At 43.2% G+C, this 19,098-nt stretch overlaps 1 protein-coding gene across 1 annotated transcript in view; it reads left to right on the top strand.

Moving 5' to 3' along the window:
• The window catches only part of LOC146008984 (tolloid-like protein 2), a 150,206-nt gene that overhangs the window by 83,958 nt on the left and 47,150 nt on the right, over nt 1–19,098 (top strand). Inside the window, exon 2 of the mRNA XM_083148877.1 lies at nt 3,644–3,754. Within this exon, the coding sequence (XP_083005003.1) occupies nt 3,644–3,754 (111 nt within the window). The remainder of the gene's footprint in view (nt 1–3,643; nt 3,755–19,098) is intronic.

Here is a 19,098-nt window from a genome sequence, read left to right as displayed (position 1 = left end):
ATAGTGACAATGTTGAGCAAATTTGTCACAGTTCTCAAATCTCCATGTAAAAATAAATCCTATTTAGCTCTCCTGTTTTTAAGTTTGTAATATAGCATTCAACAGTAAATAGCTTAAATTTCATGGGAAGCAAAACAAAATAGACTCTTTTTAAAAAAAAATTGATTTACACAACTGTTTTCTTGTAAAGATGTTATTAATTCTGAGGGACATTCCTAGACTTAAAAGATTAATCAATGGAAATGTTTGACTTGTCTTTCAATGCTGGCCAACTGTGCAGTACAGGTGTACAATTTGTTATTCTGTATGTTTTATTGCAAGTATTACTTTTTTCGTTCTGTAATTCTTTGTACACACTACCCGATGTGTGTACTAAGTGTCCTTGTTGGCGATGGGGAGCCAGCATTGGCAAGTGCATACACACTTGCTGGCAGCCACGGCTAGAGGTTCTTGTGGGAACGGGTACCTTAGTCGGCATCCCCACTATCATTCCACGTCCAATACCACTCTGAAAGATGTGTGAAAAGCAGAAGTGGGGCACTGCAACAACAACACCGGTTAATTTTGATACATTTCTCTCCCTTGCAGCATCTTATACACAACAATGCCACCATGATATTCCGATGACCTTGTTAACCTCTATACTTTACAGGGGGTTACCAACACTGTTTATGGTGCTGGAGACACACTTTTGGGGTGTACACCTCTTATTAGACCATACCAGCTACTATCCCTCTGCGTAACCAGCAGGATCACATACTGAGACTAAGATATTGGTGCCAATGTTATCAGCCAGATATCAGACTTTTTTTTGAGCAATAGCAAACAAGGCTATGCGCATATTATGGTCTTACCACAGTGGGCATGCCCAATTCCTTCCGATCTTGGAAGCTAGGCAGTGTTGGGCCGGGTTGGTACTTGGATGGGAGACCACCCAGTAATACCCAAGTACCGTAAATAACATAACCTTTGTCTAGTCTTTGTCAACCAACTGTACTGGAACCAAGGCACTCAAACCTGCACCCAGATGGACCTACAGTATGACTTTGCCATCTTGCAATAAATCTTTACCCATGCATGGTAATTATGCTGAATTAATGACTTTTTAGGATCCTATACATGGCTACAGGATTATAGCTAAGGCTATTAATTATTCAAACTAAACTCTATCATATTATCGCTTAGACACTTTTTTTTATATTCAAGGACTCTTGTTATCTTTGTTTTTAGAGTATATCTATTAATTTTTGCTTTTTAGACAGCTTTTTTTTTAGCAATAGCAGACTTTCCTGGTAAGCGGCATACACACAGGGCAATATAAGCTCCATTTTTAAGCAATATGAATAGATCGCTTAGAAAAAAGTAAGTAAGTTTAATTTATATAGCGCACTTTCTCCAACAGGACTCAAGGCACTTTACATACATTAAAAAACAATGCACATAATACAGAGGATGTTGGTAGTATAATAACAGACAAGTCACAGACAAAAGAAACCCTAAAGCACACAGTTGGCATAATGCAGGAGTGGTGCAGCATTTTGGATAACTTCCATGGGTTGTGTACTCCACCCTGACAAGGTACCAGGTGCGGAAGTCATTTTTGGCGCTTTACGTAGGATTTCCCATAAAAGAAATGACCCAAAATGGGTGATTTCAATGTATATTCAGGTCCATGTATTTTTCATCCCATCCACAAGTGCACCAGATGAGGCAGCCATGGTGGGCACACTACGAAGGTTACACTGTAGGAGGCGAGCCATACAAGTACCCAATGCATATACTGGACAACAAATACTTGTGTCGTAGTATGATATACCATGCACATAAACAGCCACGTGACTCACATCCTGCCTGCAGAGATACCATCTCAGGACACCAGCTGCATAGGTCAGAGCTAGCAGGGTGTGCAATCTGCGGAGGTACACATTACAGGTATAGCACATGGTGGGGTAGATGTATGCTGCAGGAGGGGGGGGGGGGAATACATGAACACACATTTGCAGGGGACTGACACCTTTTCAAGGGACTGTGGGCGAGATTCTCTATCACAGAAATGCGGTAAAAACCCCGTTATCGGGGTTTTTTACCGCATTTCTGTATTCTCTAACCTCCCTCCGCAGTGTCACCGCTGCGGAGGGAATCGCCAGCAAAAGCTGGCGGTTCCCTGCAGAAGCCTATGGGCTTCTTACCGCAGTGGTGTGTGAGGGATCCGTCACGGATCCCTCCCAGCATGCCCTGCGGCCGGCGCGTCAGTCTGCGCATGCGCAGACGGACTCCCGGGTCATAGACCCGGAAGTCCAGCAACGGCGCCGCATCGCAAGGGACAGCTCTTATCGCAAGAGCTGTCCCTTGCGTTAATGACCGCATATTTTAGAGAGTATGCGGTCATTAGAAATGCGATGCCGGGCATAGAGGGCTGCGGATTTTAGAGAATCCCGCCCTGTGTTACTACATAGGCTTCCCCTTACAGCTCCATGCTCACCATGAGGGGTAGTCCTGGTGTTCTCAGCTCAAAAGAAGGATGGATCTCTCAGTGTGGATCACAACTAGACAGAAAATGACTATCGCGTAGTAATCCTGGTGCTTTGAGCCATTCACTGTATGAAGCTTGTGGTAAGATGGCACAGGACCATAGGATTGGTAAATTGTTAATTTTATTTATTTTTCATAATCATTCCCCTGTAACAGGCCTACAATGCTGTTAAGTTTCCCCAGAGAACAAGGCTATACAAGGCGGAACAAGGAGGAGAAGATATGAGATGGTGGTTAGTTAGTGCTTTGCTTGTCAGGTGTTGCAGTCTACAGGGGCGTGGTAATGCTGAGGTGATAGTTACTAAAGACCTGGCTAGAAATGTTTCTCTCTTATTACCCTGTTCTGAATAAGGCCCATTGTCCATAGTGTGCAGTGCAGTAATAGTAAGTAATTTAACATTGTTATAAAGACCCTGTGTATAGGAGTCCTAACATCCACAGGACCAGATTCTCTAAGCTTCAAAAGTGATAAAATAGAGAGTGATAAACAGCCAGCCAATCAGCTCCTGTCTGACATTTTTCAAACACAGTCTGTGACTTGGCAGGTAGGAGCTGATTGGCTGGCTGTTTATCACTCTCCAAGTTATCACTTTTGAAGCTTAGAGAATCTGGCCCACAGTCTGCAACAGTTACTTGCTTTCAAAATTATAACATCACTTAACAATCTCTACCTGGATAACATACCGCTTAGAATAATTTTCTATGGAATGGCCACTAGGTGGAACTGAATTGCTGAAGTCATTTCAGTTTGGTTACATAAACAATATGGCATCTCCTAGTTACACAAATAATTACAAATATGGGTACAAATAGAGATCCTGATGTGCATTGCTTCTTAAATATGTTTAAAAAAAAGTAAATATTTCGGAATTAAAAAAAAAAGTATATACTATGTTATTGTCATAGTTGTAGGATATTCGTGAAATTATACATAAACTCAGTTGTGTTTAATGTAAGTGTAGTATTGTTGTTAAGAAGCCAGGCAGTTTGAGGAAGGCAGCATATGTTTCAGTTTGTAACAGTGTGATATTCTAGCTTTATTGCATTAGTGGAATGCTCTCCTAAAATGTAACCAAGATAATTATCATTTCATTTGTCATGGTCTCCACAGCTGCATTCTGGGGGGATATTGCTTTGGATGAGGATGACCTGAAATGGTTTCAAGTGAACAAATCTTTCGACTTAGGCGAAGAAGAAAATAACCAGACTGGGCTTACTGCAGGTCAGTGAAAATTATAAATTACTTTCAGTTGTGTTTTTTTTTTAAATGCTAAATTAATGTTCACCTAATCATGAATGTAGTAACTACACCACCAGAATATCAAGGAGACTTCACCCTTTTCTGGAAGCTCTCCCTGATTACTGAGAGAGTATATTGAACTCATGGCTTTGTTGTCTTTCCCCAGAGGAGCAGGTGGTCTTGTAGGGAATGTGCCACCATGATGTGGTTTAGGTCACCACCCGCTCTCGCCTCTAACTTGGGTCTCCCCTCTCATGCATCTCCCAGGCTGTCCAGATAAGAAGTCGGCCAGTTTGTCTTGCATCTGTTCGACCATTGTATCCTCAAATGTTTACCATTACAGATAGAACGCTGCTCATTTGTACCTATGGCACAGCTGAGGGCCTGCAGACAACCATTGGTTTAGTGTAATGATTTCTGTTGTGTCATCCTTTCAGAAGCATTACGTGTTTGATCCTATTGGCATATAATGCATTAAACTGCATGATGTGCTTCATTATATCACTGTATCCAATTGCAGCAAAATTCTCTGAGAGGCTGGTCTACCGATCTTTGAGTCTCTTACGGTTCCCTAAAATTAGTCGGTCTCCCAGGCGTTCTCTGTATAGTAGCCAAGTAGGATTTTATGTGCTAATGCTGTAAAATATTATTCCTAACTAGTTCACATCCAGTGTAATCAAATCTGTCAGTCAACCTTTAGCAAACTGTGCTGCTATTTAAAAAGCTTCATCCAAAGAAAATTAAATATAAACCTTAAGATCATTTTGATTATTCCAGCACTAGGTATTAAAATATTGTTTAACTTTTTTTTTATTTTTTTTATTCTAAAAATAAAATCCCGAATTTGGTACACAGAGTAACGACGAAATCACGGAAGGGTCCGTTGGCTTATTAGAAGCATGCACTTTACAGTTTAGGAAAAGTGACATCACGTGGACAGAAAGTAGTATTGCATGTTACAATTATAAAGTGATGTTACATTTATAATGGGACTTATATCTCAAGGACCTAGAGCGAGCTGCATGGCTACACAGTACGCAGCAATGATGTATGGGGACACATCTGTATAAGCAAAAACGAAAAATAGACCAAATTGATCCATGTGCATGTGATTACTGTAATCTGCAAACAAGCGCAAAAAAAAAAAGCTATAAAAGAATGTAGTGGCGTCTTTTTGAAGTTCTAAAATTGATGATGGAGGCAGAGGATTTACATATTGAGTAACTGCTACTTATTTAAATTTGTTGTTCTGTGGGTGTTAAAAGAATGTGTTTTGATGGATCACATCCAGTAATAGTAGGCATTCTGTCAGCCAGGAATGTGAACAGCTGCCAGGGTTGGTAAACATGCTTTCACACAATGCACAGATTTCAGGATGTTTCTATTCCAAATAACCATTGTTAGCAAGTAAATCTTAAAGTGGACCAATCCACTGCACACTGGGTAGCAACCATGTTGAAGGCTGAACTAATAATTCAGCTAACAAAGAGAATGGTCTGTAAATGTCAGAGTTTCATAGCTCTATTTAATTTCTTTCTTCGGGACAGCAGTGCAAATACAAAATAACATACCCTACGTACATTTCTCACATAGGGCCTTACTGACAAAATCCTTCTTAGATGGACAAAACCATGTGCACTGCAGGGGGCAGATGTAAAATGTGCAGAGAGAATTAGATTTGGGTGAGTTATTTTGTTTCTGTGCAGGTTGAATACTGGCTGCTTTATTTTTACACTGCAATATAGATCTCACTTTGAAGTAAAACCCTACCCAAATCTAATTCTCTCTGCACAAGTAACATCTGCCCCACCTGCAGTGCACATGGTTTTGTCCATCGAAGTTGGAACTAGAATAAGGCCCATAGTCTTACTGATATGGCTCACAGCAGAGTCATTATGACATCATCAAGTGTACTGATGCACGGGTGTACTGACAAACTCCTGCGCGGGTCCTGCCAACTGTAGTGAACCATCACCATGGGAACTCTCTGCATATTTAACAAATGTTGCAGTTGCTGATTAAACAGCTGACAAGCTCAGATCTTGTTAGTGTATATAAGTCTACAACAGGCATACTCAGTGGCATCACCACTAGGGTGCGGTCTGCACCCATGTATTGCCCTTAGAAGGATGACCACAAAGTGCAGGTTCCTGCTCAGTAACAAGAGCCAGATACCGTACTTTAACACTGCATGCAGCAACCGGCTCCTGTCACCGTGTAAAAGCGGCACTTCAGAAACGGTAATCTCGTGGACTCTGAAGTGATGGAAACGCGGTTGGAACGCTTATTCTCGTGCCCATCCTGTGAAACCATGCCCCATTTTTAGCAGCACAGTGTATGGACTGAACTAGCCACACCAGGTGTCAAATGTGTAATTAAGGCCACTCGGCATACTACTGAGAATATGGCAGGACACCTTGCACAATGAAGATTCTCTGGGGTTAGTAGGGTACAGTATATGGTCTTGACATTTTGCATCTTATATGCATAGCAGAGTCAGCGAGAAGCTGCTCCTAGTAATACTGGCTCAAGGCTTCAATAGTGACTGCACATGTAAAAGTCACAGGTCAAGAACAGTGGAGGTTGGCATGAGGAAAGCTGCAGCCGCTGACACTGGTGCCTTTTTTTGCATGTGGGTGTAGAACTGTCACACATCAGGTTGATCAGTGTAATCCAGAAATGGAGTTTTGTCCAGGGTCGGCGCCGCCACTAGGCAGCATTAGGTATTTGCCTAGGGTGCTGGCCGCTGGAGGGCGGTAGTCGGGAGCAGGGACCCCCCTGGATGGAGGTATGGAGGTGAGTGGCTGCTGTCACTCCCCCCCCCCAGCAACCTTGGCGGCCGCCACTGCATCTCTCCACCCCCGTGGAATGACTTGACGGCATCACCCCCACCCTCCCGCCACCCCAACCCCACCGTGGAGCGATGCAGCGGCCGCATCGCACCCGGCAACCCAAGCCACCACTCCCCCAGTGGAGCGACAGCATCAACCCCCCCCCGTAGCAGCGTGGCGGCCGCATCACAAAGCCACCCCCCCACACTCTCCTGTGGAGCGGGTGGGTGCCGGGCCCTGGTTTTGTCACTCCCAATTTTTTAACCTAGGAAAATACGAGGCACGTTTTGAATGAGTTAGAAGCTCAGCATGGCCACCTGGTAACCAGCGCACTGAGAGGGGCTGTTTGCAGTGACTGAATCCACAGTGTAAAAAGATTAATCTTTGAAACTAATATATATATAGACCAAAAAAATAAATGGGAACACCAACATAACACATCCGCGATCTGAATGAATTAAATATTCCTATTAAATACTTTGTTATTTACATAGTTGAATGTGCTGACAACAAAAGCACACAAAAATTATCAATGGAAATCAAATTTATTAACCCATGGACGTCTGGATTTGGAGTCCCACTCAAAATGAAAGTGGAAAAACACACTACAGGCTAATCCAACTTTGATGTAACGTCCTTAAAACAAGTCAAAATGAGGCTCGGTAGTGTGTGTGTGTGTGTGGCCTCCACGTGCCTGTATGACCTCCCTACAACGCCTAGGCATGCTCCTGATGAGGTGGCGGATGGTCTCCTGACCTGGACTAAAGCATCCACCAACTCCTGGACAGTCTGTGGTGCAACGTGGCGTTGGTGGATGGAGCGAGACATGATGTCCCAGATGTGCTCAATTGGATTCAGGTCTGGGGAACAGGATGGCCAGTCCATAGCATCATTCCTTCGTCTTGCAGGAACTGTTGACACACTCCAGCCACATGCGGACTAGCATTGTCTTGCATTATGAGGATCCCAGGGCCAACCGCACCAGCATATGGTCTCACAAGGGATCTGAGGATCACATCTCGGTACCTAATAGCAGTCAGGCTACCTCTGGCAAACACATGGAGGGCTGTGCGGCCCCCCAAAGAAATGCCACCCCACACCATTACTGACCCACTGCCAAACAGGTCATGCTGGAGGATGTTGCAGGCAGCAGAACGTTCTCCTTGGCGTCTCCAGACTATTTCATGTGCTCAGTGTGAACCTTTCATCTGTGAATAGCACAGGGCGCCAGTGGCAAATTTGCCAATCTTGGTGATCTCTGGCAAATGTCCTGTACCGTGTTGGGCTGTAAGAAGAACCCCCCACCTGTGGACGTCAGGCCCTCATACCACCCTCATGGAGTCTGTTTCTGACCGTTTGCGTAGACACATGCACATTTGTGGCCTGCTGGAGGTCATTTTGTAGGGCTCTGGCAGTGCTCCTCCTGTTCCTCCTTGCACAAAGGCAGAGGTAGCGGTCCTGCTGCTGGGTTATTGCCTTCCTACAGCCTCCTCCACATCTCCTGATGTACTGGCCTGTCTCCTGGTAGCGCCTCCATGCTCTGGCCACTATGCTGAAAGACACAGCAAACCTTCTTGCCACAGCTCGCATTGATGTGCCATCCTGGATGAGATGCACTGCCTGAGCCACTTGTGTGGGTTGTAAACTCCATCTCATGCTACCACTAGTGTGAAACAACCGCCGCTTTCAAAAGTGACCAAAACATCAGCCAGAAAGCATAGGAGCTAAGAAATGGTCTGTGGTCACCACCTGCAGAACAACTCCTTTATTGGGGATGTCTTGCTAATTGCCTATAATTTCCACCTGTTGTCTATTCTATTTGCACAACAGCATGCAAAATTGATTGTCAATCAGTGTTGCTTCCTAAGTGGACAGTTTGATTTCACAGAAGATTGACTTGGAGTTACATTGTGTTGTTTAAGTGTTCCATTTATATCGATCAATTTTAGATCAATAGAATTATTGAATACCTTTCATTCATAGTACAAGATCATTGTTATGCAGCTAAGTGTAAGCTGTTGCTGTTACTTAAGACCTGGAATACCAATGGGAGTATTCGAGTTACGAATGGGAAGTCTTTCTATATAACCTAAAAAATGTATTTTCCCCGTAATCTCAGCTTTTCTGCTGTTTTAAATATCTTCAGTTGAGATGAGCTCAAGCATATATAGCACCATAAAGATAATAGTGGTTATTGCCACCGAATACATACGGATGAAGAGTGGACGGTTGCCGGCAGTGAGAATACCAACACTGTCTTCCTGAAAGAGATAATTCCCACAGAGGTCCGATTAAATATAGTTAAATTCTCCCTCCCCAAGCAATCACTAACCCCCCCTCCCCTTGCAGCCTAACCCTCCCGGCTAGTGCCTAACCCTAGCCTACCTACCCCGCAACAGCAACCAAATCCTGCCTTCCATCCCCCCCCCCCCCCCGGCCTAACACTGTCCGGTCGGCATACTTCCGCTCGTGTTTCCTGCATAGTCATCATCCTCATTGAAGTCGGAATTCCATCGCCTGTCTTCTGGCCCCAAGTCAGAATACTGAGGTCTGTATTTTGACTATCAGAACCCCATCCGCTGGGATGACTTTAAACAATTTAAAGTTACCTTTTAATTGCTCCTAAATATTTGCACTTGCTTAACTTTTTCTCATTGAATTTTAGAGAATCTGTTCTATAATAAAAATGTCTGAAGCAAAGTATTCTGGAACAATATTCTTATAACATCTACAGCAGGAAGGTTTGGACGACAAGAAACATAGAATGGAAGACATGCTACGGGAGATGTACTAAGCCTTGTCGAGTGTAATAGTAGAGAGATAAAGTACCAGCCAATATGCTTCTAACTGCCATGTTACAGGCTAAGTTTATCACTCCCCAAGGCTTAGTACATCTGTCCCACTCTCATGTAAACCAATTCGGTTTCACAGTTGGCGTACATTTAAACTGATGGAACGTGGAGAAATATAATCTAGTGAAAGCGAGATTCAAGGGATTTCTTTTATGGCCGTTTAGTAAAGTTGCTGATCTCTCCTTGAACCCCGCAAGAAGCCATCACAGTTTAACTCTTTAAGTACTCTGCTGAACGCTGAGATTATGAATTTCTGCCTTATTTATTACATTAGAATTATATGCTAATGTTCTTAACATTCAGTTATTTGCACCTACAGTACACTGTTTTTCCAGAAGTCAGTAAATTCTGTTCTTCCCTTGATTTTATTTATGTTTTTTTTCGCCACTTATAATGTGACGCATTGTGTGCTCGGCAATAGGTTAAACTTCTTGTTCTGTCTGGTACAAGCTTTTGCTCCTGCTATAGGACCAGCTCACAAGCTATATAACCCAATGGTGCAGGTTTATTTTTAGATATCCATGACTCAGTTGACAAATAAAATTGACTGAGGTACTGCTTAAGTGACCCGTAGCCAAGCATGGATATACCCAAAACCTGGACATCTCCGGTGCCTTGAGGACCGAGTTCGGGACCCTGTGATTTAGACCATCAAATACCAATACAATATAATACAAACGTTTATCCAAAAGAGAACTGGCAACAGTACTTGTTTAGTTTCACGGCGCCCGATATATCGAATGTGATATCGGCCGATATATCGATGCGATTTTTTGACCTGTTCATAACCCCACTATCCACTACGCATGGAGTTGATTTTATATAGTGTGGCTCGCTGTGCTCGCCACACTATAGAAAATCAACTGCATGCGTAGTGGATAGTGGGGTTATGAACAGGTCAAAAATCACATCGATATATCAGCCGATATCGCATCCGATATATCGGGCGCCGTGAAGCTAAACAAGTACCTTGGCAACCCATAGTAGATATTAACCGTAACCACGGAAATACAATGATGGGTGCTAGTACAAGTTTAGGACTTTTCTGGCTACTATTTGACACATTTTTGTCCATGAGGCTCTCCCAATCTGGTAGTGTTTTGCCAGAATCCCAAGAGTAGAACAGCCTCTGGCATCTGCAATTAAATGGGCAATTCAAGGGCTGAAAATACAGACTTGGAGCCTGGCCTCCATGGGCCAAATCTTGGCTGTTACTCTGACACTACCATGCGGACATGGAGCTTCCATCCTGGAGCTTTTGGAGATGAGGATTAAAAAGGTGGCAAGTATGAAGTATAAACTAAACATAAATGTGCTGCATTAAGGTGCTTTGAGTGTCTTGAAATTACCCATAAAACCATGAAATCTCATAATTAGCCATAAAACCTTGAATATACTGTAAAATCCTCGGATTCCCTTTTCTATTGTTAACATGTACTGTTCTGTTCCATTACATAACACATGATTTTTTTTTTTTCACATAAAGTTTTCAGTATTCTTCCCTCATACTGTAAATGTCTCCATTTCGGTCTGACATTCCCAATTTCAGGCCTCTATCCCACTTCCATGACCCGGACTGCATTTTTTGATTGGCTGGGTAGATGGGGAGGTAGGTCTTATTTACCTTTTTGTTAAGGAGAGCTTAATTTGCTTTAAAGGGAAGGGTGCCAGTTATGGGTGGTATGAATGGTGCAATGGTAAGCCAGAACTACTGTGTGGAGTTTGTATATTTCCGAGTGCATGTGTGTGTTTCCTCTGGGGACTCTGGCTTCCTACCACACCCCAACAATATACTGGCAAGTTCATTGACACCCAACAACAAAAAACTCTAGTGTGCGAGTGCATATGTACATGTGTTTAGGGTAGACTAGCTAAGCAGAGTGTTTATCTGCAGTCATTATATGTAATTGTATATATGTAGATATTTACAATGGATGCATTTTTTAACAAGTGGTTATTCAATGCTAAGTAGTTGTTGTTAGTGATGAGCAGACAGAGCTTGTATTTGGGCAGGAATGTTGTCCTAATTAGAGTTTTCCTTTTTCCTTTTTAGCAGTGTATAGTTGTGGTCTCAGCTGAATCTGACCTCATGATTATACACATTGGTATTTTTTGTTGCTTTTATGGGTGTACAATGTCCTCCTTACCATTTGTGAAGTGCCGCGGTGTGACATGGCCTTCGAACTGTGACGTTTCAGCACTTTAGCCTTTGTAAAGTAGAGAAAATCTTCCTATTTTGAGCTGTGTTTTTCTTCCTTCCTCTCAATGCCCCCTCCAGATCCTAATGTTTGGGGATCCTAAAGGCTTTGTTCGTTACTCCACTGGGGGTATCTGCACCTTTTGTATGCTTTTTATGTTGAAACTCAAGCGAAGCTCTTGTGATTTATCCTGCAAGAGAGTGGTTTCTATTCTCAGCACATCTTACTATTGTTGGTGAAAACCCTTCATCAAATCTGTAAAGGAAACTAATTTAGAGAATACATAATACAAAGTGTGACATAATAATAATTTGTGTTGGTTGTTTTGGGTGGAATTTCCTGTTTAGTTATGCACTCACTTTTACTCATATATGAAACCATTTTGGACTAGCAGATGTAGAATCAGTTTACAGAGAGGCATAGTAAGCAATATCTAGTTAAAATACACCCCCCCCCCCCAACAAAAAAAAATGGAACCCACAAACAAAACAACCAAAACATGGAGTGAGGAACTCTGGTACACAACTGAGCAACCCACCAGCTGTCTGAGCAACTGATTTGGTTTGTGATTATGGCTAACCACATTGGATGCACAATCTGTCTGGCCAGACATCACAACTGGGTGGGCATTAAAATGTCCTTACCCATTTTTGATGTAATTTTCTGTATCTCCTGCCGTTGCAAAATTGGGCAGATGGCTGGTGTCCCGTGCATGCAGGCCTTTGCCCCTATGTATCTGCATCGGCTGTGCTGAATGAATGACTTTTCTCACAGACTTTTATTGGCTGTACACATACATACATTATCGGTCAACTGTACGAATGATATATCACAGAGGGGATGCGGTCAATTTCCCGGCGGTCGGAATCCCGGTGGTCAAAATCCCGACCTCCGAAATTCCGACACTTTCTCCCTCCATGGGGAGAATAAATTAGTGTGCCGAGCGTAGCGAGGCACCGGGCCCGCTGCATGGGGAGCGCAGTGAGCCCGCAAGCAGGGGCGATCCATGTCCCCCCCCCCCCCCGTCGGGATTTCGGCGGTTGGGATTCCAACGTCGGGATTTTGCCCGCCGGGATTCCATACCGAATCCTCAGTTTACTCTGCTTTAAATGTGCATAATTTCACATGTAGTGGTTCCCACACATGCTTCTGTAGAGAACGGTCCAGTATTTTGAGAACCCCTAACAAGCATCATGGTTTGCGACCATAGAGCAAACTATATTAATACTAATTAAATTGGTCGAATTGGAGGGTATTAATTGGAAGGCTACTTATTTCTCATCTTCAGATTCTATACATTTTTGAATTGCACCAACACATCACCTCTATTTCATTCATAAAGAAGACCATTTTTGATAAGCTATTCATATAACTTTTTTTTTTGTACTAATCCATTCATCAATCTGTTGACTTCCCAATTATGTTTTTGGACAACTTTTGTTGCCACTATTACCATTATGTGACAATATACCATCTTCTTAGACACCAATGTTCATCTGGTGTCTAAGGGCCAGATTCTCTAAGCTTCAAAAGTGATAAAATGGAGAGTGATAAACAGCCAGCCAATCAGCTCCTGTCTGATATTTTTCAAACACAGTCTGTGACATGGCAGGCATGAGCTGATTGGCTGGCTGTTTATCACTCTCCATTTTATCACTTTTGAAGCTTAGAGAATGTGGCCCTAAGATACTAATATAATTACATAATATAATTCATCCAGTCCTTAAATGGACATAGCCCCCCCCTCCCCCTACACCACACACTCACATGTACACATTTACTGCCAGCCAGCGAAATGTTGGAGAACCAATTCGCAGGTCTCTTAAGTGTGAAGCTGTTGGCTGTTGCTCCTGAATGTCCTTGATGATGTGGAAACCTATTTGCTTTCTCTCCTGAAATGTCCAGAAAGTCTTGCAAATTCCTATTCCTGATATAAATTTTGCTTGGTGGTAACTAAGGTTATAAATTATCATGAGGCGTTAATTGGCTGGAGAACAACTTAAAACTCCTTACATATGGTAAATGGTGTAAATGGTGCCCTAACCACTCAGCCCTGATTCATCGTGTGTTTGAAAAATAACAGTTGGGAGCTGTTGTCTTGGGAACCAGTTATGCACAATGAGTCTTTGGAGTCCTTCTGCTTTCAATCTGGAAATCCAAGGTAAGTGTAGGTCTTTGTTGGATGAGTCTCACACCTGGTCATATGTCAAATAGGAATGTCAAGGATCTCCTTCAAATACAAAGGCACACCACCACATCATTCAGCATTGGCAATGTGTGACCTACTTCATAGTATCTGTTTGGGTTTAAAAGCAGAATGCTTGAAGGGATTAGCTGCAATTTAAAGGGTGTCAACAGAGATTTTGCCTTTGGCACCATATTGGTCATTGTGGGCTCTGCTTGTTAGGGATTCATGAATCGGGTAGCCAAAGCAAGACCTACAGTAGGTAAAATAATAATTGTAATGTTAGTTAATAATACAGTTTGCATGAGTTGTATAATTTAAAAAAAATACAGATAAAATGCTGATATTTGGTAATGAGGAGACAACGTAACTTGACATGGGGTGATAGTCCTATAAACACATTCATTATTCACTAACTTGCACTGTACTTTTTATAAACACATTCATTATTCACTAACTTGCACTGTACTTTTTATATGTGGACTTTTGGATTTCCGTTCTCTGAAAGTGATGGGGTCTAAATTATGGGCAGCTATTTTTAATTTTATTGATATTTCACTTCTACCTCACAGATGTCCCTTGCTGGCTTTTTAGGAAAGCAGAGTGGTTCCTTCTCCCTGCTGTCCCCTCGGCAGCGCAACATGATTTCCAAGGTTCTCCCAGCAATGCATGATGCTCCTAACCTAGCATACTTTACAAGCACATGAGTGTGCAGCCTATGAGAACTAGTGCAGAATATAATTAAACTGAAGTATTGGTTAAAAAGAATGGTTAATAATATCCATTGTAATACATCCTTTACTATCTATCTTCTGACCTGCACCTGTGATCTAAAATATGTAGGTCATACTACACGACCTCTGAGGACTAGATTCCTCAAACATCGTCGTAATATTCTTAAGGGCTCCCTACTCCATAGTGCAGTGGTCTCCAACCTTTTTTGGGTCGGGAGCTACTCGCGACAAAATAAACCGCCCGAAGAGCTATTAAAGTAAAAAAAAATTTAAAATCTGCATAATATCCCCAAAAATGCCCATTACACATAATGCCACAAACTGTAATGCCCCTGACACATTATGCCACGAACTGCAATGCCCCAAAACATACCTCCCAACACTGGAGGCAGAGGAGAGGAGTCAAAAATTAGAAGGTTCAGCTACTACCGTGGAACTTCTGCGAGGCTACATCCCCCATTTTTTCCGCTATGGGGGCATAGTCAGCTCTCTAAGAGCTGTAGCCACATGGGGTGCGGCCATGGAAAATGGGGGTGTGATACACATATTCCCCCAATAGTGCAGTGCCAGATATACATATGCTCCCACGGTGCCAGGTATGCCCCCACACTGCCAGAAACCGGAATACCCTCACATTGCCAGGTATGACCCCATGGTGCCAACAATGCCCCCACAGTGCCAGCAAGTATGCCCCCACAGTGCCAGCAAGTATGCCCCCACAGTGCCAGCAAGTATGCCCCCACAGTGCCAGCAAGTATGCCCCAACAGTGCCAACAATGCCCCACAGTGCCAGCAAGTATGCCCCCACAGTGCCAGCAAGTATGCCCCCACAGTGCCAGCAAGTATGCCCCCACAGTGCCAGCAAGTATGCCCCCACAGTGCCAACAAGTATGCCCCCACAGTGCCAACAAGTATGCCCCCACAGTGCCAACAAGTATGCCCCCACAGTGCCAACAAGTATGCCCCCACAGTGCCAACAAGTATGCCCCCACAGTGCCAACAAGTATGCCCCCCACAGTGCCAATAAATATGCCCCCACAGTGCCAATAAATATGCCCCCACAGTGCCAATAAGTATGCCCCCACAGTGCCAATAAATATGCCCCCACAGTGCCAATAAATATGCCCCCACAGTGCCAATAAATAAGCCCCCACAGTGCCAATAAGTATGCCCCCACAGTGCCAATAAGTATGCCCCCACAGTGCCAATAAGTATGCCCCCACAGTGCCAATAAGTATGCCCCCACAGTGCCAATAAATATGCCCCCACATTGCCAATAAGTATGCCCCACAGTTCCAAGTATGCCCCCACAGTGTCATGTGTTCCCCAGCAGCACACTTACCATTGTTGCTGCTGCCGCCGGGGAGAGAACTATTCGGCCATCCGGTTCCCCCTGTGGTGCTGCTGGCATGGTCTCTGTCCGGCGGTGTCCTCCTGTGTCGGCGTGCTGCTTCCCTTTCAGGGGAGGAGAGCACAGTGCAGAACGCATCTCTCCTTCCCCTCACTTCCTTGTTACTGCCGCTGCGCCGTCTGCCATTCAAAGCTCGCGGGCCGGCTGCTGATTGGCTGCCGGCCCGCGAGCTCTGGTTGGCGGACGCCGCAGTCACAGGGAACTGGGACGCACAGGGAAGGGTAGGAGAGAAGCGCAATGCTCTCTCCACCCCTCAGGGAAAAATTGAAGCAGGGGCGGACGGCGGCGGATAATGGAGAGGCGGGCGGTGACAGTGGTCGAGCTACCCCGATCACTGCCGCGAGCTACTGGTAGCTCGCGAGCGACGGGTTGTCGACCACTGCCATAGTGTATCACGTCATTTTGCCGAACACCATGAGAGCAATCCTAAATATTTAAAACTTACTAGACTTGAACACGTACCACCCACTAAAAGGGGTGGGGATAGGTTCCGTACCCTTTGTAAACAGGAAATCTTTTGGACCTTCAAAATGGATTGTTTGTTTCCAAGGGGCCTTAATGAGGCGATGGAGCTTAACATCGTCCTTTGATCTCTGCCATTTGAGAGGTCCCTATAAAACATGTTCGCTACAAAGCTGATACCATCTAGCTATAATAAGATACATCTGCTGTTGTTGTTTACCAGAATATGAAGGATCTGTGGTTCCGTTCTTTGGACAATTATATATATATATATATGCATGTTGGGTACATTTCTTGATATAAAATATATTGAAAATAATGTATAATAACATCAATATTAATATGTATATGTGGGTATATATGTAGTATACATATGTGTAGTATATTATGGGATGTGTACATGTATATAATAAGAAATGCGAAATGTATGTAAAAAACATAAGATCATGATGAAAGAAATGGGTCTCTCTCTTTATAGATTCTTTATTCAGATATATTTGTTCTCAACATGTCCCATTAACCATATATTGTCATTATATCTGTTGCAACTCTATGGGATTTATGAAATATATATACGTAAATTAACATTACTTACTGTTTTCACCTACATCCCCCTGAGGTTTAACTTATTTACACACAGATTGCATACACAAAGTTTATGTGATCCATATCCATTTGCAATAATATGTATAGCTTTAATTATGTGACACCTCTGGAACGCATATGCGCTCCAGGGAGTTTCAGTGGCGGTCATGTGATGTGCATGTGACTAACTACGTCACACTCAGCTCCATACCCACGGTCACATGACGAACAGGTGACCGATTACGCCATCACAAACTTAATGATTGGCTCTATCTGTCTCTCTCCTCTCCTTGCATAGAATGCCGCTGAACTCACCCTTTACTTCCGGGATGAGGGCGGAAGTTGTTCCCTGTCCCATATGGAACGCATCCGCGTTCCATCTATTCTTTAACACATATATCGTATATAATTTAAAAAAAAATACACTTACTCTGGATGCAGTATTATCTTGATTCATGGTACAATATGAACACAATGGTGCTATACAGACTGACATCCACTTACAGATCGACCTTAACCCCGATCACGTGATCAGAGCTGATATTTTTGAATAAAGAGTTTCTGCATGAATTTTTATTATGAATTAAACATATACATTATGTATGGTGATTTATGTCTGCCTCCTCATTTTTATATTATTTTGTTGTACTGTTTATGAAATTACACTGATGATTGGACCTCACAGGTGTATTGATTCTCTCATTAAGTAGGGTATATATACCTGAGCCAGGTACACGGCCAAAACACCTTTGATAAAGCTGCAGGACGCAGGGAAACGCGTTAGGTGACAGAACCCAGCCTCTGGATAGTGTTGTGGTTTCCCCACTTGTTGCGGACATTGCCCATTCCAAAACCGGATTCTTGGCACATCGGCGGACACCGTGCACAGCATCTCCAGGTGATCAATATGGATGCCAATTATCATCTGCACCAGTGAGAATTTCAATTGTGCACGGAAGCCTGATTTCCACTCCCTTTCTGTAACACCAACTGGGTGTATCGCTCCAAGGATTCCTCTGGTGATTCAAGCTACCATCTATCCCTCACCCCAATAAGAGGACTGAAAATTCAAGTGAGCAACAATACAACCATTCCTCCAGCGGCAACCCACTCAGCCGTAAACATCGTGAGGACACCAGCCTTGTTACATCCAGAAAGGATCTGAATTCATCATTTGGTAACGTGCACTTACCTGTTCCCACAAGTGATAACTTTCCATCATTCCCTTCACACCTTTACACTGAGCCGTGGCTATTGTTTTTAAACCATTCATTCCAGTTTACTTTTATTTCCCCACCCTACCATTATTATATTGTTTTATTGTACTACTGTAATTTAATGTGATTTTTATTGAGTAAAATTGTTATACGTTTCTAATCATCTGGTATTGTCAATCATTTATAAGCGCTGCTCGACTCGCCTTGTGCTTGTCTTTTTTTTCCTCCTCAACCCAAGTTGGTAGTACAAGAATGTGGTCATTTAAATAACACTGATTTGTATAACCTTGCCCAATGCATACTGCAGTATATTCTGGAGCGGTTTTATCAGTGAGCTGGGCTTTATTACCTATTGGGTAGGCTAGGTGCTCCAATGAGTCTTAAGGGGTATACACACAGTGTGATTCCATTTCTATTCAATCCTATTTCCATTCGGATTGCATTGCATGGCAGAGTGTGCCCATTCTATTTTGTCTATATAGTACAGATCTGTACTATACAGTCTTGCCAGCACAGTCTATTTTGCTATCCAATATAGAATGAATGGGAGCACAGACCGGCATTGAATCGGATGGAATGCGGCTGAAAACCATTAGATTTTGACAATGTATTCAAAATGGAATCGACTGTGAGGACCTGTTTAGATAGCAATTCAGCTATAAACACAGGATCTCATTGCACACGGGTGGTTACTGAACCTTCCCAAGTCCTCGCTGATCCCATTGCAGTGGCTGCTGTTTCTGGGCATGGTACTGGATACCAGGGAGAAGAAAGTTTTTCTGCCAGGGGACAAGGTTCAAGCGCTCCAGATCCTTTATAAGCAATCTATTGGCTGCTGTACAAGTCTTTGT

Source organism: Crinia signifera, chromosome 6 (genome assembly GCF_055691185.1).
Source record: "Crinia signifera chromosome 6, ASM5569118v1, whole genome shotgun sequence".
Classification (NCBI taxonomy): domain Eukaryota; kingdom Metazoa; phylum Chordata; class Amphibia; order Anura; family Myobatrachidae; genus Crinia; species Crinia signifera.
Note: the sequence above shows the minus strand (reverse complement) of the source record. Positions and strands in the feature narration are given on the sequence as shown.